The 25,237-nt window shown below is 49.9% G+C and overlaps 1 protein-coding gene across 2 annotated transcripts in view; it reads right to left on the reverse strand.

Annotated features, from left to right (window-relative positions):
* AHNAK (AHNAK nucleoprotein) overlaps window positions 1–25,237 on the reverse strand; it is an 84,317-nt gene that overhangs the window by 48,840 nt on the left and 10,240 nt on the right. Inside the window, exons 3-5 of one of the 2 annotated variants that reach the window (XM_061201864.1) lie at window positions 25,008–25,164; window positions 24,401–24,588; window positions 5,704–23,459 (exon numbers count right to left, since the gene is read on the reverse strand). In XM_061201864.1, coding sequence (XP_061057847.1) covers window positions 6,558–23,459; window positions 24,401–24,588; window positions 25,008–25,164 — 17,247 coding nt within the window. In that variant the 3' untranslated portion in view covers window positions 5,704–6,557. Of the gene's footprint in view, window positions 1–5,703; window positions 23,460–24,400; window positions 24,589–25,007; window positions 25,165–25,237 lie in introns of those variants that run through there. The other variant, XM_061201865.1, reaches the window with a different exon arrangement.

Genomic DNA, 25,237 nt, shown 5'->3' on the forward strand with positions numbered 1-25,237 from the left:
CAGGGGCCGAGTGAGAACTCAGCATGAGATCTCAAGAGATGGGCACCTTGTGGACCACCAGGCCCTGTCCCGAGAGAAGCTCTTCATTCTTAACCCTTTCCGATCCTCGGCCCCACTGCTGGGAGGTTTTTCCATTAAGGCCAGGTCTCAAGTTCGTGGTGGAAAATAACAGATATTTTTAAAGGGAATTGAAACCACCGGCCTCAGCAGAATGTTCCACACACATTTGCTCTGGCCCCTGCACGGCAGCACCTCTGCTGGCATCAGTCAGCCTTGGGAAGCACTAGCAAATGCCAGACGCCACGGGGCGATTCAGAGGCCGGTAAACAGCTCTGGCATTCCCAACCCGTGGCAAGCGTTCATGCACTGAATTCTTTGTCCTGATGAGGACGGACAGAGAGCTGCTCTGTGCTGCAAAGCCCAAAGCCAGAACTCCTGTTTCCAAACCCCAGCCGGAAAGCACGCCAAGGCCGAGGCATGCAGGCCACCAGCCCTTTCAAGTGTGCTTGCAGAATAAACTTGCCCAAACTTGGACTTCTTTCTTGAAAACTTGGGTTTACTTGTTAATTCCAAAGGGGAAAAAAACACGGCGCTGTTACAATGGAGAAACTTGACAATCTCCTCCTTCACCAAGGGATCCAAGCCATGAGGGTCCTGAGCAGTGACCCCACTCCACTTCTGTGGGATCCCTGCCCCAGAACACATAACCTGAACCCAAGCATGAGGAAATATCCTCCGACAAACCCACACCGAGGGACGTTTCTGCAAAACAACTGGCCCTGTACACTTTCAAAAATCTCAGTGTCACCAATGACAACAAAAAGCAAAGGCATTGTTCCAAACTGAAGAAGCTAAAGAGACCATGACAATTAAATGTCACATGGGATCACAGATGGTTGAAGCCTAAATGGGAAAAAAGACATTGATAGAAGGAAATTGTAAGTACTGGGGCAACTGGTAAAATTTAAATATGAGCAATATGTCAGATAATAATAACAATGTTAAGTTTCCTGAATTTGGCTCTTATCTTGTGGTTATATAAGAGAATGTCCATACATGCTGAAGGATTTAGGAGTAAAGGGTCATGATGTTTGCAATTCACTTTCAAATGATTCAGCAGATATAATGATAATTATAACATGTAGAGAGAGAGAGATTAAAACCAACAAGGTAAAACTGGGAAATCTAAGTGAAAGTTATATGGATATTCACTGTGTCATTCTTACAACTTCTCTAGGTTTGAATTCAAAATAAATACACCGTAAAAAAAAAAAAAAAAGGAACGTCAGTTACAAGCTGAGCAGCATCTCTCACGTCACAGCTTATACGCAATGCCAGAGAGCTAAGATGGGACTTGAGAAATGAGACGCACGTGCCAGCAACATGCAAAGTCCTGGGGGTGCAGTGCCTTGGCTTTGGGCCACTAGAGACATAGCAGTATTTCAACAGTTCTGTTACTCAAAACATTTGAGTTGGTTTACCAGCCACATGGGAAAATTAGTTGCACTACATTATAATCATGCCTTGCTTTTGACCCCAAACAGCCCCAGCCACCTAATTAACCAGCCTTGCTTCTGAAAATAGCATAGACTATTGGAACTGGCAAGGGCCTTAGAGAATGCGTGCCTTATCCATGTTACAAATGAGTAAACCGAGGCTCAAAGAGGGACCTTCACTTGTTCAAGATCATGGCGAATCCCACTGACTCCCAGGCTAGTGGTCTTTTTCAGGGTTTTGTCCTGGGAACCCTGGAGGATCTTCCAGGCCCTTTGGCTATTTGCAGGCCTCAAAAGAGGAAGATCTGTGCTTCCCCAAGGAAATTGTTACTTTTTTTTAATGCACAAGTGATGTCGAGAGCAGTTCCAAAAGAGAGGGGACAAAAATATTCTTAACAGTAAAATTTTCACAGAAGTAAGTGTAGCACCTCCCGAGTATAAGTGTGTTTGTTTAAAACAAAAATTGTCATATTACTTTATGATCATACCTTAGATACATCCCACATAACTGTGGCTATTTTAAGAAACCTCAATACATAGAAAGTCACACTTGCCAAACAGAAAAATGAGGATGAGGGCATTGTCCTGGTCGTTCTCTATCTCACCATCCACCCTGAGGCCCCTTCTCCCTGCTTCTCTGCCCTGCTCTGTGCCTCTGGGAGGCCGATCCCTCTACCCGCAAGTTCTGGGATTGGGACTTCCCTGGTGGCGCAGTGAGTAAGACTCAGTGCTCCTAATGCAGGGGGCCCGTGTTCGACCCCTGGTCAGGGAACTAGAGCCCACATGCATGCCGCAACTAAGAGTTCACATGCCGCAACTAAGGAGCCTGCCTACTGCAGCTAAGACCCGACACAACCAAATAAATAAATTTTTTTTTTTTTAAAAAAAGACCTGGGCTCGCTTGCCCTTCAGCGCAAGGCACCAGCAGAAGGAAAGTTCAGGGTGCTTATTCCTACTTCTCATGGCGGGCAGTTCTGGCAGATGCTGTGGCTCCTCGTGGCTAGATTCCAGGAATACCATCTCTTCCCAGGGCCCTTCAGGCCCAGGGGTAGCACCAGCCTCCCGCTCTCCCTGGGGGTCTCACCACCCCTTGTTGGCTGCTTGGTCCTGGCCCACTACTGCATAAACAGCCGCCGTTAAATTCTCTGTGGCTGAGTTGTCTTCATGAACATTTCCTGTAGGGACCCTGACGTACAGAAAGAAGTTTGAGTTGGTGAAAAACATACACTGCCTTTTGTGAGCATGGGGTGCCTTTCAACGTAATTGAATTTGGGACTTCCCTGGCGGTCCAGTGGTTAAGACTCTGCACTTCCAATGCAGGGGGCTCAGGTTCGATCCCTGGTCGGGGAACTAAGATCTCACATGCCGTGGGGTGTGGCCAAAAAAAGTAAAAAAAAAAAAAAAAAAAGAATTGAATTTGCCAAATGTCCCCTTAGCCACGCGCACAGTCAGTCACACTGCTTAAAGCAAGGTGCACTGCCAGACTGCAGGCCCTGCTGTGGCTCCGTGCTGGAACTCCAAGGAAGGACCCTGAGGAGCCCAGCCCAGCCCCCTCCAGGCCTCCTGAGACCACTCCCACCCTCAAATGCAGGAACTGGGACCTCAGAGTATTAAGACCTCCTGAATCTGGGCCCCGCAGGACTTTGGGGAATAACTTGGACCATCCCCATCAGGTAGGCGGTGAGAAGGCGTCAGGAAGAACGGAGGAAGGGGGGAACTCAGAGTGGGTGGGCAGAACAAGCAAAGGAAAGCTCGCTGGGATGGGCCCTCCATATGAGTCTCCACCCCCTGGCACCTCCTCCATGTTTCCCCTTCCGGTGGTGACAGTCACTGCAGCAGGGAAGGCTCCTGTCCTGTGGTCACTGCCTCCAGCCTGGGCCTGATGCGGGAGGAGGGCAGCTGAGAAGTTTCTCACATTTGAATGGCCCGTTGCCATGTTCCTGATCCATCTGACCCACTACCCCTGACTGTCCCAGCCAATGAGATCTCACCCTGAGAGTCCAGGAAACGTCACCATCATCCTCATCATCCCGGGAGAAGCGTCACTTACACGTGTGTATTTCCAGTCTTCCAGTGTCCCACATCCATCACATCACTTGGTCTGTGGAGGTCAGCAGAGGAGGATTCTGAGACCAGGGGGGCAGGGACAGCATCTAACCACGTGATGCTCTAAAAATACTTGTTGAATGAATGGACGCTGAGGGCCACACTAGTGTACATCACCCCTTCCTCAAGCTAAAAAAAAATTTTTTTAATTGCCATATTATTGGACAACCTGGGTAGTTCTGCCCGGGAGATCTTTCCAGCGTCCCAGTGGGCATCCCCCTGGCTGTGTACACAAGTGCACCACACTGTCACCCACTTATCCCCCCTCCAGATGCCAGGACCACACATCTCAGGCAGCAGGCACACTCTGTCCCACTCCACACTCATCAGCTTCAGAACCGAGAACTGGGATTTGAGCCGTGGTTGAAAGCAGCACACTTGTGGGGAGCCCAGACCTGGTTAGGACGGAAGGCAGCTGCGTGTAGGCACGTGTGCCATTGGGCGTGTGCACACTCTAGCTTTTCAGCGTGTGTGCAGGGGCTCACACCCACCTCTCTAGGACTCCATGCCCACCCTCATGCTCTCAATAAACAAACATATGGCTGTGACATGAATGCTATACCCTTAAATGCGATGCCCTTGCACAGCAGACAACCCAAATACCTGAACGGACAGACTCTGGTCCTGTGGATGCTACCCCTATTTTATGGGTGAGGAAACTCTTGCCCAATTCACAAAAGCAGCTTTTAAAAAGCCACGGGGGCTGGGGGAGGGATAAATTAGGAGTATGGGATTAACAGATACACACTACTATATATAAAATAGATAACCAACAAGGACCTATCGTATAGCCCAGGGAACTATATTCAATATTTTGTAATAACCTATAAGGGAAAAGAATATATATATATATATTTATATATTTATATTTATATATATAAAACCGAATCACTTTGCTGTACTCCTGAAGCTAATACAACATTGTAAATCAACTATACTTCAATAAAAAAATAAAATTAAAAAAAAACTTTTTTAAAAAGCCACAGGGGATCAAGCACCTCCCTTGTTACCTATCTCTTTCCAAAACCAAGAGCCACCCGTGAGCTCCAAAACCCCCCAGGGACACAGGCTCTGCTGGCTGAGGTGGGAGTGGATGAAGCTGGCAAAGGCCCGTCTGAAATCCAAGGAAGGGCAGGTGGATTTCACGCTGGGCAGGAGATCCTCACTGCTCTGCGCTGAGACCCGCAGACAAGCTGGCTCTGGAGAGGGCAGGAGGGGGTTGGAGCTGGTATCTCCGCTCCAGGGCTGATGGGAGAGGTACAGAGCTGCTTCCACTGGCAGAAAGGAAGCAGCTCTGGGGAATGGCAAGGGGAATGAGCTTGGTTCTATCATTTTGGCCTAAGAAGGCATTGCCCTCTGCCCAGCAATGACCAACATCAGAAGCCAGTTTCTAGAAGGCCCCCCCACTGTGTATTGTCTACAGAGCTGGAAATCAAAAGGGGACTTTTGGATTTCCCTGGCGGTCCAGTGGTTAAGACTCCGTGCTCCCAATGCAGGGGGCGTGGGTTCGATCCCTGGTCAGGGAACTAAGATCCTGCATGCCGCAAGGGGAAGGCCAAAAAAAAAAAAAAAAGGGTGGGGGAGGGGACTTCTGTCAGAAGAGATCTTTCATAAAGTTTAGCGCTCACAAGGACTAGACGGAACCAGAAAGACATGTAATTCGAGATCAGCACCCTTATTTCAAAGAAGAGGAAACTGAGGCCCAGAAGGGCAGGTAACGAGGCCAGCCAGCAAACCTACAGCCAAGTTTGGAATAGCTGGCAGGCCTGTGACCCACGGCCAGATCCCTTTCTGCCATTCCAATAGGCCTTTTTTTCCATTCATGTCTGAACCATTTCTGAATCGTACATTCCTATCTGAGGATGCCAAATTGGTGGGCAGGTCCTGGGGCTCGGGCTGCCAGTGTGCCCAGCCTCTCTTGATTTCTCAGCAATGGTGCAACCAGCCTCACCATGAGAATCGAGAAGCAAAGAATCCCTCCCATTACCCACTAATGCAACTAGCAATGCCACTGAGCGGACCCAGTCTGACCTGTCAGGGCTGGATGTGCAGCCTCCCTAGGCCTCATCCTCCCATCACAGAATATAAAAGGCACAGGACATCCGGGTTAATAAACAGCTTTATTTGCCCTTGACAGCATCAATTTTCTTACATTCTCAATTAATTTGCCATTAAAGTGCTGGAAATTTTCTTAATCACGATAACATTGGTTAAAAGAAATCAGAATTAATATCAGGAACGTGGCGATCACAAAGAAAACATTTCTCTTACAACACACAGAATGGAAGGCCCTCGTGTTGAGTTGGTGGGTTGGCTAATTTGCAAACAGATTCTAAATTCCCTCTCACCGTGAGCACCAAACGGGCTGGGACCGCCACCCCTGGGGAAGAAAAAGCAACGCTAAAGAGTTCTAGAAACACCCACACGCCCTGCCTGGCGGCTCCTCGCAGCCATCTTTGGGTGTTTCCTGTTTGAGTAGATCCGACGGTAGGAGAAATGAAGGTCTGGCCCCCCTCTACTGCCTTCTCCACCCCCCACCCTTACTAACATAAGCCCCAAAAGTCATTACAATGAAAAAGTGGGTTTCCATGACCCCAACGCTAACAATGTTCAGTAAAAATGAGGATAATAAACACAAAAGCTTGCTTAGTAAACAGGAGCTCTCAGCGTTCAATGCAAAAAAAAAAAAAAACGGAAATCTTAAGGCAAATACTGTTGACTCTGCACACGGGCTGGACGAAGAACTTAGAACTCTTTACCTATCCGTAAAGCTCCAGGAGGCGCCTAAAGGCGGTTGGCTTTTCAGCGCTTGCCCCTGCCAGAGGCCAGATGTTTGCGTTATTGCTGAGGCTGTCGGCGTGTTTCTCTTTGCAGTTTATATACAAACACACCCAAGGCTGATGTATTTTTATACATATATGTACACACACACACACACACACACACGGAAGCCTGCTACTCTTTCTTTGTGGAAACTGCCAGCTCCACCTCGGGAAGCTGGATGCCAACCTTAGTCCCACTGTCACTGCTAGAAGAAGATGACAGTCGGGACTTCTTAGAGGCCAAGGACACTCCACTCCCCTGTAACTTGCCTGCCTCATCATCACTCCCAGTCACCTCATAATGACCTTTGCTCTTTGACCCCAATCCACCAAAGGTACCAAATTTCAGCTTCCCATGTTTCCCTTTGACTTTCCCGCCTTCCAGCGACACTTCCCCACCTTCGAACTCCAAAGTTCCCGGAGGGGTAGAAGATGCAGAGGGCTCCCTTTCTTCACTGAAGGAATTTGAGCGGTGCTGTGGCTTCTTGCTTTTGAATAAGGAGAATTTGCCTTTGGGCGAAGATGTTTCGACTTCTGCCTCTCCTTCCAGAGAGCCTAGGCTGGCCTTGGAGCTCTTCAGGTCACCTTTGGACCCTGAAATGGATGCTTCCGGTGAGCCGGTGACACCAGCTTTCCCTTTAGGTTTGGAAAAGCTGAACTTGGGCATTTTGATTTTGGACTTTTTAAGTTTTACATCAGACTCTTCCCACTCGCCCTCTCCGGCACCAGACTGGACACTGGCCTCCGCTTTAGGGAAGTTAATATCCACCCCTACTTCTCTGCCAACCAGCTCACGGCCAGAGAAGGTGAACTTGGGGATCTTCATCTTGGGGAATGTTACTTTTCCAGATCCGCTTTCCAAGTGACCTTGAGGCCCAGACACGCTCAGCCCAGGACCCTGAAGTCCAGTCTGGCCTCCTTTGACACCTCCTTCTATCTTTGGTCCTGAGAAATGAAGTCCTCCGGCAGACTTAGGTGCATCCAAGTTGAGAGCAGAGGAGACCTGGGGTCCTTTCCACTCCACCCCGGAACCTTTGACGCTCACATGCCCCTCGCCCAGGCTGATATCTGGGGCACTGACACCCCCTGAAACGTCCATGCCTCCTTTGATTTTCGGGCCCTTCAAGCTGACACCAAAATCTGACTCAGGAGATGCCACGTTAAATGAAGGCCCTTTCATGCCAATGTCAGGAAGGGCCCCGTGGAAACCTATCCCTGAACCTTTCAGATCACCTTTGATTTCAGGACCAGAAATTTGCCCGGTTGGGAGTTTCACATTCACACCTGGCAGCTCCACCTCACACCTGGATGATGTAATTCCAGGCATTTGGAGGTTTCCTTCTAGGCCTTGAACACTGATGCCCGGAAGACCTCCTCCAACCGTGGGGCCTTTCATCTCACCACTGGCCCCGAGGCTGCCTTTTACTTTTGGTCCTTCCAAGTTCAAGTCCACATCTGGTGCTGAGATTTGAGGGCCAGAGATCTGAGGCCCTTTCAGGTTCAGGCCTCTGAGGTTCAAATCTATGCCGGGCCCCTTTAGTTCTCCAGCAACTTGTGGCCCCTTGACGCTGATGTCCAAGTCGGACCCTGGAGCGGAGATGCCGAACTGGGGCAGCTTCATCTTAGGAAGTTTGATACCACCTTCAGGTGCCTCCAAGCTTAGATCAGGAGCACCTACTGATACTTCAGGACACTTGATGTCACCAGAGACAGCCAGGTCTCCCTGCAGGCTTGGTCCCTTCAGGATCACATCTGGCGCACCGACGTCAAGCACTGCTGTGGCATCGATTCCAGGCACTTTCACACCATCACCTTCTACCTTCACCTTTCCACCGACACCTCTGAGGTCAAGCCCGGGAGCATGCACCTTCATGCCGGGAACAGATACATCCAGGCCTCCCTTCAAACTTGGTCCTTTCAAGTTCAGGTCAAGGTCAGGTCCAGAGACTTTCGGTGCAGAGAGATTCACTGAAGGCAAGTCTACTTTTGGCCCTTTCAGAGACACATCGGGCCCTTCAAGCTTAACACCCGGTGCGCTCAAGCCTCCTTCTAGAGAGGGCAGCTGGACCTCAGCTCCCCCACCCTCCATCTTCACACCAGGGATGCCGATCTTGGGCATCGAAAACTTGGGGAACTTAATTTTCGATTCTGGACCTTGCAGATCTACATCTGGTCCTTCCAGTCCCACACTGGGGACATCACCCTTTACCTTTGGTCCTTTCAAGTTAACATTCACATCAGGGATGGAGACTTGAGGGGCAGAAATGCTGAATGACGGTGCTTTGACTTTAGCATCTGGGCCTTCAATGTTGATGTCAGATGCATCCAAATTTGCCTGCACCCTGGGGCCTTTCAAGTCGCCCTCTATTTTTGGCCCTGAGACATCCACACCTGGCACCTTGAACTTGGGAGCCTTCAGCTTGATGTCAGGACCTTCCACATTAATCCCTGGTGAGGGAATATCCAGGTCAGGTGCCTGGATTTCACCCCCCATTTTGGGGCCAGGGAGGGAAGCTTCAGCTTTAAATTTAGGTGATTTAATGTCAAATTCTACATCTGGAAAGTACATTTTTCCAAACATAGGTTTCTTGGTCTTGGGAGATTTCATGTCAACTTTAAGTGAGGCATCCGGCCCTGCAACGTTGACATCTACATCAGGAGACTTGAGACTGGCATCAATCTCACCCCCAGGAGCATTCAAATCAAATCCTTGTTTTTTGGCCTTAATTTTAGGACCACTCATGTGAATTTTAGGCATTTTAAACTTACTTTTCTTGCCCTTGCCACCAACACTAATTTCAGGAGCCTCAACATTCAGCTCTGCCTCAGGAACTGTCACATCAAGCGAAGGTGATTTGAAGTCAGCTTTGGGGCTTTTTGCCCCAAACCCAAACTTGGGTTTCTTAAATTTGGGAATTTTCACATCTGGCCCCTCAGTGTTAATATCTGGGCTCTCCACGTGTACATCTAAGCTTGGAGCTTCTAAATCAACTTTGGGTCCCTTGAGGTCCAGTTCACCGCCTTCTAATTTGGGACCAGAAACTCCAATTTTGGGTGCCTTGAGATGCAAATCAATATCAGGAGCAGTTACTTTAGGGGCAGATATATCCAGTGATGGCATCTTCAAATGTGGGCCACTGAGTTTGGCATCAGGGCCTTCAAAATCCAGACCTGGACCTTTAAGGTCTACTTCTGGGCCTTTGAAAGTCCCTTCAATCTTAGGGACAGACACATCGAAATCTCCTTTGCCTGTGGATCCTTTCAAATCCAGGTCGACATCAGGCATGGAGATTTTGGGAGCTTTGATATTTATCTCCGGCATCTTGAACTTGGGGCCTTTCAGTTTCGCATCTGAACCTTCAATGTTCACATCTGGAACATCAACGTCCACCTTGGGTCCTGAGACGTCAATGTCAGCTTTAGGCAGGTTCACATCCACTTCGGGGCCCTCTCCTTTGAAGCCAGGCATGCTGAACTTGGGCATTTTCACCTTAGGCATCTTCAGGTGCCAGTCTGGGCCATGCACGTCCACATCTGGGACATCAATGTCCACTTTGGGGCCCTTGACATCAACTTCAGGGCCCTTGAGGTCACCCTCCACCTTAGGCAGAGAAACATCCACATCTCCCTTTACTTTGGGTCCTTTCAGGTTTAAGTCAACGCCAGGCATGGAGATCTTAGGAGCTTTGATGTTCACCTCTGGCATCTTGAACTTGGGGCCCTTCAGTTTCGCATCTGGACCTTCAATATTCACATCTGGAACATCAATGTCCACCTTGGGTCCTGAGATGTCAATGTCAGCCTTGGGCAGGGTCACATCCACTTCAGGGCCCTCTCCTTTGAAGCCAGGCACACTGATCCTGGGTGCCTTGAGATGCAGGTCAGGCATTTTAAACTTGGGGCCCTTCAGTTTCCCTTCTGGACCATTAATGTCAAAATCAGGAGTGTCTATGTCCAACTTAGGGCCTTTAACATCTATTTTCGGGCCTTTCAGATCTCCTTCCAGTTTAGGGATGGAAGTGTCCAAATCTCCTTTTATCTTAGGTCCTTTCAAGTTCAAATCAATGTCACTCATGGAGATTTGTGGGGTTTTAAAATGGACATCAGGCATCTTAAATTTGGGTCCTTTGAGTTTCCCTTCAGGACCTTCAATGTCCACCTCTGGCCCTTTCAGATCGCCTTCTACCTTAGGCAGTGAAAAGTCCACATCCCCCTTTACCTTTGGCCCTTTCAGATTTAAGTCAAAGTCAGGCATGGAGATCTTGGGGGCTTTAATGTTCATCTCTGGCATCTTAAATTTAGGCCCCTTCAGTTTTCCATCTGGACCTTCAATATTGATATCAGGAGTGTCAATGTCCAGTTTGGGGCTCTTGATGTCCACCTCAGGGGCCTTGAGATCACCCTCAACTTTGGGCAGACAGATATCAACATCACCCTTCATTCTGGGGCCCTTCAGGTTAAAGTCAAGGTCAGGCATGGAGATTTTAGGGGCTTTTATGTTCATCTCCGGCATCTTGAATTTAGGGCCCTTCAGTTTCGCATCTGGACCTTCAATATTTACATCTGGAACATCAACGTCCACCTTGGGCCCTGACACGTCAATGTCAGCCTTAGGCAGGTTCACATCCACTTCGGGGCCCTCTCCTTTGAAGCCAGGCATGCTGAACTTGGGCATTTTCACCTTAGGCATCTTCAGATGCCAGTCTGGGCCATGAACGTCCACATCTGGGACATCAATGTCCACTTTGGGGCCCTTGACATCAACTTCAGGGCCCTTGAGGTCACCCTCCACCTTAGGCAGAGAAACATCCACATCTCCCTTTACTTTGGGTCCTTTCAGGTTTAAGTCAATGCCAGGCATGGAGATCTTAGGAGCTTTGATGTTCACCTCTGGCATCTTGAACTTGGGGCCCTTCAGTTTCGCATCTGGACCTTCAATATTCACGTCTGGAACATCAATGTCCACCTTGGGTCCTGAGACATCAATGTCAGCTTTAGGCAGGTTCACGTCCACTTCTGGGCCCTCTCCTTTGAAGCCAGGCATGCTGATCTTGGGCATTTTCACCTTAGGCATCTTCAGGTGCCAGTCTGGGCCGTGCACGTCCACATCTGGGACATCGATGTCCACTTTGGGACCTTTGATGTCAACTTCAGGGCCCTTGAGGTCACCTTCAACTTTGGGCAGAGTAACATCCACATCACCCTTGACCTTGGGGCCCTTCAGATTCAGGTCAACTTCAGGCATGGAGATCTTGGGTGCCTTGAGGTGCAGGTCAGGCATTTTAAACTTGGGGCCCTTCAGTTTCCCTTCTGGACCATGAACATCAATGTCAGGAGTGTCTATGTCCACCTTGGGTCCAGAGACATCAATGTCGGCCTTGGGCAGGTTCACATCCACTTCTGGGCCTTCTCCCTTGAAGCTGGGCATGCTGATCTTGGGCATTTTTATCTTGGGCATCTTCAGGTGCCAGTCTGGGCCATGCACGTCCACATCTGGAGCATCAATGTCCACTTTGGGACCTCTGATGTCAACTTCAGGGGCCTTTAGGTCACCTTCCACCCTAGGCAGAGAAACATCCACATCTCCTTTCACCTTAGGACCTTTCAGGTGCAAATCAAAGTCAGGCATGGAGATCTTGGGGGCTTTGATGTTCATCTCAGGCATCTTGAACTTGGGGCCCTTCAGTTTCACATCTGGACCGTCAATATCCACATCTGGCATACTAACGTCCACCTTGGGTCCTGAGACATCAATGTCAGCCTTGGGCAGGTTCACATCCACTTCTGGGCCCTCTCCTTTGAAGCCAGGCATGCTGATCTTGGGCATTTTTATCTTGGGCATCTTCAGGTGCCAGTCTGGGCCATGCACGTCCACATCTGGGACATCAATATCCACTTTGGGGCCTTTAAGGTCAACGTCAGGGGCGTTTAGGTCACCTTCCACCTTAGGCAGAGAAACATCCAGATCTCCTCTCACCTTAGGACCTTTCAGGTGCAAATCAAAGTCAGGCATGGAGATCTTGGGGGCTTTGATGTTCATCTCTGGCATCTTGAACTTAGGACCTTTCAATTTTCCCTCAGGTCCTTCAATGTTAACATCAGGGCCTTCAATGTCCACCTTGGGTCCTGACACATCAATGTTGGTCTTGGGGAGGTTCACATCCACTTCTGGGCCCTCTCCTTTGAAGCCGGGCATGCTGATCTTGGGCATTTTTATCTTGGGCATCTTCAGGTGCCAGTCTGGACCTTGAATATCCACATCTGGAGCGTCAGTGTCCACTTTGGGACCTTTGATGTCGATCTCAGGGCCTTTCAGATCTCCTTCAGTCTTCGGAAGGGAAACATCTATATCACCCTTCACCTTGGGCCCCTTCACGTTTAAATCAATGTTAGGCATGGAGATCTTGGGCGCCTTCAGGTGCATCTCTGGCATCTTGAATTTGGGCCCCTTCAATTTCCCCTCTGGGCCTTCAATGTTAGTATCAGGAGTTTCAGTGTCCACTTTGGGGCCCTTGATGTCCACTTCAGGGGCCTTGAGGTCACCTTCCACTTTTGGCAAAGACACATCCATATCACCCTTTAGTTTGGGGCTCTTCAGGTTAAAGTCAAGGTCAGGCATGGAGATTTTGGGAGCTTTGATATTCATCTCTGGCATCTTGAATTTGGGGCCCTTCAGTTTCACATCTGGACCTTCAATATTCACATCTGGGGCATCAATGTCCACTTTGGGGCCAGAAATACCAATGTCAGCTTTGGGCAGGTTCATATCCACTTCGGGGCCCTCTCCTTTGAAGCCAGGCATGCTGAACTTGGGCATTTTCACCTTGGGCATCTTCAGGTGCCAGTCAGGGCCTTGAACATCCACATCTGGGACATCAACGTCCACTTTGGGCCCTTTGGTGTCCACACCTGGCACGTTCATTTCACCTTCTATCTTGGGCACAGACACATCCACATCCCCTTTGACTTTGGGGCCTTTCAAGTGTAAGTCCACATCAGGCATGGAGACCTTGGGAGCTTTGATATTCATATCAGGCATCTTGAATTTGGGACCTTTTAAGCCTCCCTCTAGACCTCCCACATTGATTTCTGGGCCCTCAATGTCCATTCTGGGACCCTCTATGTTGATATCTCCTTTTGGCAGATCCGCAGCCATATCTGGCCCTTCTGCTTTTAAGCCGGGCACATTGAACTTGGGCATTTTCATCTTGGGCATTTTCAAATTCCAGTCTGGACCATGAACATCCACATCAGGTGCATCAAGATGAACTTCTGGTGCCTTAATGTCCACTTTGGGTCCTTTAAAATCACCTTCTAAATTAGGACCTGCAACATCTAAGTCTCCTTTGACTTTAGGACCTTTCAGATTTAACTCCACATCAGGCATAGACACTTTAGGAGACGAAATACTCAGAAAAGGCATTTTGAACTTGGGTCCTTTCACTTTTCCTTGGACCTCAATATCGGGAGCATTAATGTCAACTTTTGGACCTGTTACATCAATATCTGGCTTTTTGACTTTGACATCTACCTCAGGTGTCTGAACTTTGGAGCCTGAAAAATTAAATTTGGGAAGCTTAAAACGAGATTTCTTTGACTTGCCTTCAATATTGAGCTTAGGACCAGAAATGTCCACTTCTGGGCCCTTTATATCTAACTTGGCAGCTTTAATGTCACCTTCCAATTTGGGTCCAGAAACATCAACATCTCCCTTAAGTTTTGAGCCTTTCAAATTCAGGTCAATTTCTGGCATGGAGATCTTGGGCATGTTTGCATGCATATCAGGCATCTTCAGCTTTGGACCTTTTAATTTGCCGTCTGGGCCATGAATATCAATATCTGGCGCATCTACATCTATCTTCAGGCCTTTGATGTCAAGAGAAGGCCCTTTCAAATCACCTTCTACATTTGGAAGTGAAATATCCACCTCTCCTTTCATTTTAGGGCCTTTAAGATTAAGGTCCAAATCTGGCATTGATACCTTAGGACCTTTGATATTCATCTCTGGCATCTTGAACTTGGGACCCTTCAGTTTCGCATCTGGACCTTCAATATTCACATCTGGAACATCAGTGTCCACCTTGGGTCCTGAGACGTCTATGTCAGCCTTGGGCAGGTTCACATCCACTTCTGGGCCCTCTCCTCTGAAGCCAGGCATGCTGATCTTGGGCATTTTTATCTTGGGCATCTTCAGGTGCCAGTCTGGGCCATGAACGTCCACATCTGGAGCATCAATGTCCACTTTGGGGCCTTTCATGTCAACTTCAGGAACTTTAAGCTCACCTTCCACTTTTGGTAAAGACACATCCACATCACCCTTCACTTTGGGGCCCTTCAGATTAAGATCAAGGTCAGGCATGGAGATCTTGGGGGCTTTGATATTCATCTCTGGCATCTTGAACTTAGGACCTTTCAACTTTCCCTCTGGTCCTTCAATATTAACATCAGGGCCTTCAATGTCCACCTTGGGTCCTGACACATCAATGTCAGCTTTGGGCAGATTCACATCCACTTCTGGGCCCTCTCCTTTGAAGCTGGGCATGCTGAACTTGGGCATTTTCATCTTAGGCATCTTCAGATGCCAGTCTGGGCCATGAACATCCACATCAGGGACATCAATGTCCACTTTGGGGCCTTTGATGTCAACTTCAGGGGCCTTTAGGTCACCTTCCACCTTAGGCACAGAAACATCTACATCTCCTTTCACCTTAGGACCTTTCAGGTGTAAATCAAAGTCAGGCATGGAGATCTTGGGGGCTTTGATGTTCATCTCAGGCATCTTGAACTTAGGACCTTTCAACTTTCCTTCTGGCCCTTCAATGTTAACATCAGGGCCTTCAATGTCCACTTTGGGTCCTGACACATCAATGTCGGCCTTGGGCAGGTTCACATCCACTTCTGGGCCCTCTCCTTTGAATCCAGGCACGCTGAACTTGGGCATTTTCATCTTAGGCATCTTCAGGTGCCAGTCTGGGCCATGAACGTCCACATCAGGGACATCAATGTCCACTTTGGGGCATTTGATGTCAACTTCAGGGGCCTTTAGGTCACCTTCCACCTTAGGAACAGAAACATCTACATCTCCTTTCACCTTAGGACCTTTCAGGTGTAAATCAAAGTCAGGCATGGAGATCTTGGGGGCTTTGATGTTCATCTCAGGCATCTTGAACTTAGGACCTTTCAACTTTCCTTCTGGTCCTTCAATGTTAACATCAGGGCCTTCAATGTCCGCTTTGGGTCCTGACACATCAATGTCGGCCTTGGGCAGGTTCACATCCACTTCTGGGCCTTCTCCTTTGAATCCAGGCATGCTGAACTTGGGCATTTTCATCTTAGGCATCTTTAGGTGCCAGTCTGGGCCTTGAACATCCACATCAGGGACATCAATGTCCACTTTGGGGCCTCTGAGGTCAACTTCAGGTACTTTAAAATCTCCCTCTACCTTGGGGCATGTAATATCCACATCTCCTTTCATCTTTGGACCTGTTAGATTAAGATCAATATCTGGCATGGGTATCTTTGGAGTCTTAAAATGCATTTCAGGCATTTTAAACTTTGGACTTTTCCACTTTTCTTCTGGCCCTTCAATGTTAACATCAGGGCCTTCAATGTCCACTTTGGGTCCTGACACATCAATGTCGGCCTTGGGCAGGTTCACATCCACTTCTGGGCCCTCTCCTTTGAAGCCAGGCATGCTGATCTTGGGCATTTTTATCTTGGGCATCTTCAGGTGCCAGTCTGGGCTGTGAACGTCTACATCTGGAACATCAATGTCCACTTTGGGGCCTTTCATGTCAACTTCAGGGGCCTTTAGGTCACCTTCCACCTTAGGTAGAGAAACATCCAGATCTCCTTTCACCTTAGGACCTTTCAGGTGCAAATCAAAGTCAGGCATGGAGATCTTCGGGGCTTTGATGTTCATCTCTGGCATCTTGAACTTAGGACCTTTCAACTTTCCCTCTGGTCCTTCAATATTAATATCAGGGCCTTCAATGTCCACCTTGGGTCCTGAGACATCAATGTCAGCCTTGGGCAGGTTCACATCCACTTCTGGGCCCTCTCCTTTGAAGCCAGGCATGCTGAACTTGGGCATTTTCACCTTGGGCATCTTCAGGTGCCAGTCAGGGCCTTGAACATCCACATCTGGGACATCAACGTCCACTTTGGGCCCTTTGATGTCCACACCTGGCACGTTCATTTCACCTTCTATCTTGGGCACAGACACATCCACATCCCCTTTGACTCTGGGGCCTTTCAAGTGTAAGTCCACATCAGGCATGGAGATCTTGGGGGCCTTGAAGTGCATCTCAGGCATCTTAAACTTGGGACCCTTGAGCTTTCCTTCTGGCCCCTCAAGGTTCACATCTGGGGCTTCAATGTCCACCTTGGGTCCTGAGACGTCAATGTCAGCTTTGGGCAGGTTCACATCCATTTCAGGGCCCTCTCCTCTGAAGCCAGGCATGCTGAATTTGGGCATTTTCATCTTGGGCATCTTCAGGTGCCAGTCGGGGCCTTGAACATCCACATCTGGGACATCAACGTCCACTTTGGGGCCTTTGATGTCCACATCTGGCACTTTCATTTCACCTTCTATCTTGGGCACAGACACATCCACATCCCCTTTGACTCTGGGGCCTTTCAAGTGTAAGTCCACATCAGGCATGGAGATCTTGGGGGCCTTGAAGTGCATCTCAGGCATCTTAAACTTGGGACCCTTGAGCTTTCCTTCTGGCCCCTCAAGGTTCACATCTGGGGCTTCAATGTCCACCTTGGGTCCTGAGACGTCAATGTCAGCTTTGGGCAGGTTCACATCCATTTCAGGGCCCTCTCCTCTGAAGCCAGGCATGCTGAATTTGGGCATTTTCATCTTGGGCATCTTCAGGTGCCAGTCGGGGCCTTGAACATCCACATCTGGGACATCAACGTCCACTTTGGGGCCTTTGATGTCCACATCTGGCACTTTCATTTCACCTTCTATCTTGGGCACAGACACATCCACATCCCCTTTGACTTTGGGGCCTTTCAAGTGTAAGTCCACATCAGGCATGGAGATCTTGGGGGCCTTGAAGTGCATCTCAGGCATCTTAAACTTGGGACCCTTGAGCTTTCCTTCTGGCCCCTCCAGGCTCACATCTGGGGTTTCAATGTCCACCTTGGGTCCTGAGACATCAATGTCAGCCTTGGGCAGGTTCACGTCCACATCTGGGCCTTGGCCTTTGAAGCTTGGCATGCTGAATTTAGGCATTTTCATCTTGGGCATCTTCAGGTGCCAGTCTGGGCCCTGGACGTCCACATCTGGGACATCAACGTCCACTTTGGGGCCTTTGATGTCCACATCTGGCACTTTCATTTCACCTTCTATCTTGGGCACAGACACATCCACATCCCCTTTGACTTTGGGGCCTTTCAAGTGTAAGTCTACATCAGGCCTGGAAATCTTGGGGGCTTTGAAGTGCATGTCTGGCATCTTAAACTTAGGGCCTTTCAACTTCGCATCAGGACATTCCAGATCAACGTCAGGCACTTCCACATCCACACTAGGACCTTTGATATCAACTTGTGGACCTTTGAGATCACCTTCTAGTTCTGGCACAGAAGCATCCATCTCTCCTTTCAGTTTGGGTCCCTTCAAATTCAAGTCCACATCTGGCATGGATATCTTGTGAGCTTTGATATTCAACTTAGGCATCTTAAATTTAGAACCTTTAAATTTTCCTTCTGGTCCCTCAGTATACAAATCAAGAGTATCAATGTCCACTTTGGGGCCAGAAACATTAATGTCAGCCTTTGGTAGGTTCACATCTACATCAGGGCCCTCTCCTTTGAAGCCAGGCATGCTGAACTTGGGCATTTTCATCTTGGGCATCTTCAGATGCCAGTCGGGGCCTTGAACGTCCACATCTGGGACATCAATGTCTACTTTGGGTCCTCTGACTTCAACATCTGGCACTTTCATTTCACCTTCTATCTTGGGCACAGACACATCCACATCCCCCTTGACTTTGGGGCCTTTCAAGTTTAAGTCCACATCAGGCATGGAGATCTTGGGGGCCCTGAAGTGCATCTCAGGCATCTTAAACTTGGGACCCTTAAGCTTTCCTTCTGGACATTCAACATCTATATCACCAACATCTACATCCATTTTAGGGGCTTTTATGTCAATTCCAGGACATTTCAAGTCTCCTTCCACTTTGGGAAGAGAAACATCTACATCAGTTTTCAGTTTAGGGGCTTTCAGATTAAGTCCAACATCAGGCATAGAGATTTTGTGTGTTTGTATATGCATGCTTGGCATCTTGAACTTGGGACCCTTTAGTTTCCCCTCTGGACCTTCAATATTCACATCTGGAACATCAATGTCCACCTTGGGTCCTGAGATGTCAATGTCAGCCTTGGGCAGGTTCACATCCACTTCTGGGCCCTCTCCTTTGAAGCCAGGCATGCTGATCTTGGGCATTTTTATCTTGGGCATCTTCAGGTGCCAGTCTGGACCATGAACTCCCACATCTGGTGCATTAATGTCTACTTTTGGACCTTCGATGTCAACGTCAGGAGCTTTAATCTCTCCTTCTACTTTTGGAACCGTAACATCATAATCTCCTTTCATTTTATGGCCTTTCAAATGCAGACTAACATCAGGCATGGGTATCTTCTGAGGCTTTATATTCATTTCTGGCAACTTAAATTTAGGACCTTTTAGTTTTGCATCTGGACCTTCAATATTCACATTTGGAACTTCAACATCCACCTTGGGTCCTGAGACATCAATGTCAGCTTTAGGCAGGTTCACGTCCACTTCAGGGCTCTCTCCTTTGAAGCCGGGCATGCTGATCTTGGGCATTTTTATCTTGGGCATCTTCAGGTGCCAGTCTGGGCCATGAACGTCCACATCTGGAGCATCAATGTCCACTTTGGGGCCTTTCATGTCAACTTCAGGAACTTTAAGCTCACCTTCCACTTTTGGTAAAGACACATCCACATCACCTTTCACCTTGGGGCTCTTGAGGTTTAAATCAATGTCAGGCATGGAGATCTTCGGAGGCTTGAAGTGCATCTCAGGCATCTTAAACTTAGGACCCTTGAGCTTCCCTTCTGGACCTTCAAGGCTCACATCTGGGACTTCAATGTCCACCTTGGGTCCTGAGACATCAATGTCAGCCTTGGGCAGGTCCACATCCACTTCAGGGCCCTCTCCTTTGAAGCCAGGCACGCTGAACTTGGGCATTTTCATCTTGGGCATCTTCAGGTGCCAGTCGGGGCCTTGAACATCCACATCTGGGACATCAACGTCCACTTTGGGGCCTTTGATGTCCACACCTGGCACTTTCATTTCACCTTCTATCTTGGGCACAGACACATCCACATCCCCTTTGACTCTGGGGCCTTTCAAGTGTAAGTCCACATCAGGCGTGGAGACTTTGGGGGCCTTGAAGTGCATCTCAGGCATCTTAAACTTGGGACCCTTGAGCTTTCCTTCTGGCCCCTCAAGGCTCACATCTGGGGCTTCAATGTCCACCTTGGGTCCTGAGACATCAATGTCAGCCTTGGACAGGTTCACATCCACTTCAGGGCCCTCTCCTCTGAAGCCAGGCATGCTGAACTTGGGCATTTTCATCTTGGGCATCTTCAGGTGCCAGTCGGGGCCTTGAACATCCACATCTGGGACATCAACGTCCACTCTGGGGCCTTTGATGTCCACATCTGGCACTTTCATTTCACCTTCTATCTTGGGCACAGACACATCCACATCCCCTTTGACTTTGGGGCCTTTCAAGTGTAAGTCTACATCAGGCATGGAGATCTTGGGGGCCTTGAAGTGCATCTCAGGCATCTTAAACTTGGGACCCTTGAGCTTTCCTTCTGGACCCTCAAGGCTCACATCTGGGGCTTCAATGTCCACCTTGGGTCCAGAGACATCAACGTCAGCTTTGGGCTGGTTCACATCCACATCTAGGCCCTCGCCTTTGAAGCTTGGCATGCTGAATTTAGGCATTTTCATCTTGGGCATTTTCAGACTCCAGTCTGCATCCTGAACTTCCACATCTGGTGCTTTAACATCTATTTTGGGGCCTTTGATGTCCACATGTGGAGCTTTCATCTCACCTTCTATTTTTGGTGCAGACACATCTAGATTCCCTTTCATTTTGGGTCCTTTAAGATCCATGTCAACATCTGGCAGGGTCATCTTGGGAGCTTTGAAGTGCATCTCAGGCATCTTAAACTTGGGGCCTTTCAACTTCCCTTCTGGTCCTTCAAGGCTCAGATCCGGAGCACTAATATCTACCTTGCGTGCAGAAATGTCGACATCAGCCTTGGGCAGGTTCACATCCAATTCTGGGCCCTCTCCTTTAAGGCTGGGCCTGGTGAATCTGGGCATTTTCATCTTTGGCATCTTTAGGTTCCAATCAGGACTGTGAACTCCAACATCTGGGGCACTGACGTCTACCTTTGGCCCCTTCAGGTCCCCTTCCAGCTTTGGCACTGTAACATCATATTCCCCCTTTACCTTGGGACCTTTCATATGCAAATCTACATCAGGCATGGAGATCTTGGGGGCCTTGATATTCACCTCAGGCATCTTAAACTTGGGACCCTTCAGCTTTCCTTCAGGTCCTTCAATATTCACATCTGGAAGTTCAACATCCACCTTGGGTCCAGCGATGTCAATGTCAGTCTTGGGCAGGTTCACATCCACTTCTGGGCCCTCCGCTTTGAGGCCGGGCATGCTGAACTTGGGCATTTTCATTTTGGGCATCTTCAGGTGCCAGTCTGGGCCGTGAGTGTCCACATCTGGAGCATCAATGTCCAGTTTGGCACTTTTAAGTTCAACATCAGGAACTTTAATCTCACCTTCAACCTTCGGCACTGTGACATCATATTCTCCTTTTACACTAGGGCCTTTCAAATGTAAGTCCACATCTGGTATGGAGATCTTTGGGGCTTTGATATTCATCTCAGGCATCTTAAACTTGGGTCCTTTCAATTTCCCCTCTGGTCCCTCAATACTCACATCTGGAGCACAGACATCTACCTTGGGCCCAGAAATGTCCACGTCAGGTGCAGGCAGGTTTACATGCACTTCGGGGCCCTCTGCTTTGAACCCTGGCACAGTGAATTTGGGCATTTTCATCTTGGGCATCTTCAGGTGCCAGTCTGGGCCATGAGCGTCCACATCAGGGGCATCAATGTCCACTTTGGGGCCTTTCAGCTCTCCTTCAAGTTTTGTTGCTGTTACATCATACTCTCCTTTTACCTTTGGGCCTTTCACATGCAAATCTACATCAGGCATGGTGATCTTTGGTGTCTTGACACTCACTTCAGGCAGCTGAACATCAGGGTCTTTAAGGTTGCCCACCAGGCCCCCTATGTTGACATTTGGGGCTTCCACACTGACCTTGGGCCCTGAAATACTGACATCACCTTTGGGGAGATCCACATCTACATCTGACCCTTCCCCTTTGACTCCTGGAGTGCTGAACTTGGGCATTTTCATCTTGGGCATTTTCAGGTTCCAGTCCGGACCATGAACGTCCACCTCTGGGGCACTGACATCCACTTTGGGGCCTCTGACATCAACTTCAGGGACACTGACTTTCCCCTCTACTTTTGGAAGCATGACATCCACACCCCCTTTCACCTTTGGTGCAGCCACATTTAAGTCTACGTCTGCCACAGAGATCCTGCAGGTTCCTTCTTTCCCAGAAGTACCACTAAACTTGGGGTCAGTCACGGTCCCCTCTAGGCTGGGTGTCTCTATGTCCACTTTGGCGCCTTTAACTGCCACTTGAGGGCCTTTAACATCACCTTGAACCCCAGGAGCAGAAACCTTAATGTCTCCTTTCAGTTTAGGGGACCTGAGGCTCAGATCCACATCCTGCATGGAGATTTTAGGTGTCTGAACAATCGTTTCAGGAGTCTTGATTTTAGGACCTTTCATCTTCCCTTCCAGCCCCCCAGAAGCAACCTCAGGCAGGCCAACATCCCCAGAGACCCCAGGAAGTGTCACATCAATGTCAGCTCCCTCTCCCTTAGAACCTGATACAGAGAATTTGGGGGCCTTCACCTTGGCCATATTCAGTTTGCCCCCTGGCCCATGAATATCAATGTTAGGAGTTTGAACTTCCACCCTGGAGCCAGCGATGCTGCCCTCGATTTTGGGCACAGAGATGTCCACCCTTGAACTCCCCTGTGGCTTGGTACCCTTCAGGCCCAGGTCACCCTCAAGGGATGGCCCAGTGATTTGGGGGCCCTTCAGCTTCCCCTCAAGCCCCTTAATACTGGCAAAGGGACCACTGACTTCTAGCTGAGGGGTCTGGATGTTCCCGCCAATGGTCAAGCCTGGCTTGCCACCCTTGTGCCCCACAGAGAATTCAGGGGCAGAAACACTCAACCCTGCCTCTGGGGCCTGACCCTCAAGCCCTGTTGAGACACCAAATTTTGGCAGCTTCATGGAGGGAAATTTAATTTTCCCATTATTGCCACTCTCAAGAGCTGGGCCCTGCCACTCTGCTGCCCCACCCCCAAGAGAAGACAAAACGTCCACCCCTGGGACTTGGACCCCTCCTTTGCTACCTAAGTCCAGGCCCTTTGCACTGACACTAACACCCGGGCTTCCCACCTTTATCCCAGGCACGGTGACCTGGACCTTCGAGTGGCCAGCACCTTGGAGCTCTGGTCCTGAAGTGGAAATGGACCCTGCTTGGATGTCCACAGTGGAGCCTGTGGTGGGGGACAGTGACCCCGAGCCCGAGGGCAGTCTGATCACTGTCTTCCCAGGCTGGGTCTCCACATCCACAGTGGAGATTTCAGTCAGTTCGTGCCGTGGAATCTTGATCTTGAACTCAGGGCTGCTGATGTCGATGTCCTTGGCTCCTTCGCGGCTTGTCACATCCACGGTGTAGGCTGTGACCCTCCTAGTCACCGTGATGGTGCGGCTCTGGGTCTCCCCAGGCTCCCCTTCCACTCCATCCTCTGACTTCAGCCGAGGCTTGATCTTCGTGGTGTAGATGCGCTGGTACTCCTCGTCATCCCCGCTCTGCAGAAACACACGCCCCCCCACAGGTTGCAGCGGCGTCTGCGTGAGTGACAGCCGCCTGGCCGCAGCCCAGCCCACAGCGTGGTTGCCTGTTTCCCAAAGAAGCCGGGACCATAACGGAGGCCCACGGAGCCTCCTGGGACACAGCACAGGGGACTGAGAGAGGGGCTGACAGCCACACCACAGGAGGAAAACAGAAATTACTTGGGGAATCTCTGGTAAGCAAAAGCCGTGGGGAGTGGGGACAGGCAGACTCCTGGACGGTGGAGTCTGGGAGAAGGATTTACAATCAATTCTAGATTCGAATCGGCCCAGCAGGTCTCATGGACACCTCCTGGTGACTAGCTCCGTGTTGACTGGACCTTCAGCTCTCACCTCTCACATCTCGACTGCCTGGCTTGTTTGTTTAATCTGGAGGGGAATCCTGCCAGGGACCCTTCGGAAAGCATTTGTTGAGCCTGGTTTTGCCGGGGTTAACACTTCCACTTTGAGGACTCGTTATTTGTTAAATAAACAAGCCATCAGAAGGAACAGAGAAATGTCCCTCAGGCGCTCTGCTGCCCAGCCTCTGACTCACAGATGAGTCCAGGCCTCTGGAAGTAGAAAAATCATGTCTGTGAGGCAGAGCTGGGCACCTGTGAAACCATTTCAAAGATGCTTGCAAAGCAGCCGACTTCCTCCTGGCACCGAGGACCAGACCAATGGGTGGGTCCCCAGGCGGGGACCCTCGGAAGAGACTGACGGAAGACTTTGAGCGGCAGCCACACGTGAAAAGGAGAAACAGGCTGGCTCTACAGAGAGCAGAAGGTGAGAGCAGGAGAGAAGCCAGGAAGGACAAGCGAGCAAGGTCCAGCAGGCGGACAGAGGGGCTCAGGAAGGGGGACCGGCCCGTCGGCGCGGTCGGGGGAGCTAAGGGCACGGCCGGCCAGCCAGGCACTCACCAGAACCACTTCAGAGCTGTGGGAGCTGAAGACTTCGTGGGTCCAGGTCTGGCCAGGCTCAGGGGAACGGTCCCCCTTGCGATGCAGCTTCAGGCCCACGGTGTGGTGCCCCATGGTGTTCAGCAGCTGGGTCACCTCTCCCGACTGCAGGTTGTCAAAGTAGATGGTGGCACCCACAATCTGGTCCCCTGAGCAGAGAGGAGCAGGAAGTGGGTAAGACCACCCAGGGTCTCAGGGAAACAACACACAACCACTCTGTGCCGGGCCCTCGGACTGACGTGCAGGTGTGGTAACACCCATTGTAGAGATGAGGAAACTGAGGTAGAGAGGCCACCTAATTTGCCCAAAGTGGCAGAGCTCATGGGTGGTGGAGTCAGCACAGAGGATGACGTGTCCACCAGCCCTCAGGACCACCTCCCGCGAGGACTGTGAGGGAACGAGAGATAGAGAGCGGGCAGGGGAGGGCAGGGCTTAGGTACCGGCCATCCTGATGCCACTGGGACCCAGCCCTCCACAACCACCCACCCGCTTGTGCTGCCCCTACCTTTCCCTCCACCACCCTCACCCTCCCCACCCCAGCAGCAGCCCACACCCCGAGATGACTCACCCTCCTTGACCACCCCAGTGCGGGCCGCAGGGGAGTTCTGCATCACCTCCTGCACAAAGACGCCGTCGTCCCTCTGGGTGATGGTCAGCCCGTGGGAGCCACTGCCCTGCCAGTTGGGCAGCAGCAGCTCCCGGGTCGTCTCTTCCTCCTTCTCCATCTGGATGAGGTAAGGAAACGGAGCAGTGGGGGCATGAGGGGATGAGGAAGCCAGGGATCCCCCTGGGCGTGGG

This window comes from Eubalaena glacialis, chromosome 10 (assembly GCF_028564815.1).
Source record: "Eubalaena glacialis isolate mEubGla1 chromosome 10, mEubGla1.1.hap2.+ XY, whole genome shotgun sequence".
NCBI lineage: Eukaryota > Metazoa > Chordata > Mammalia > Artiodactyla > Balaenidae > Eubalaena > Eubalaena glacialis.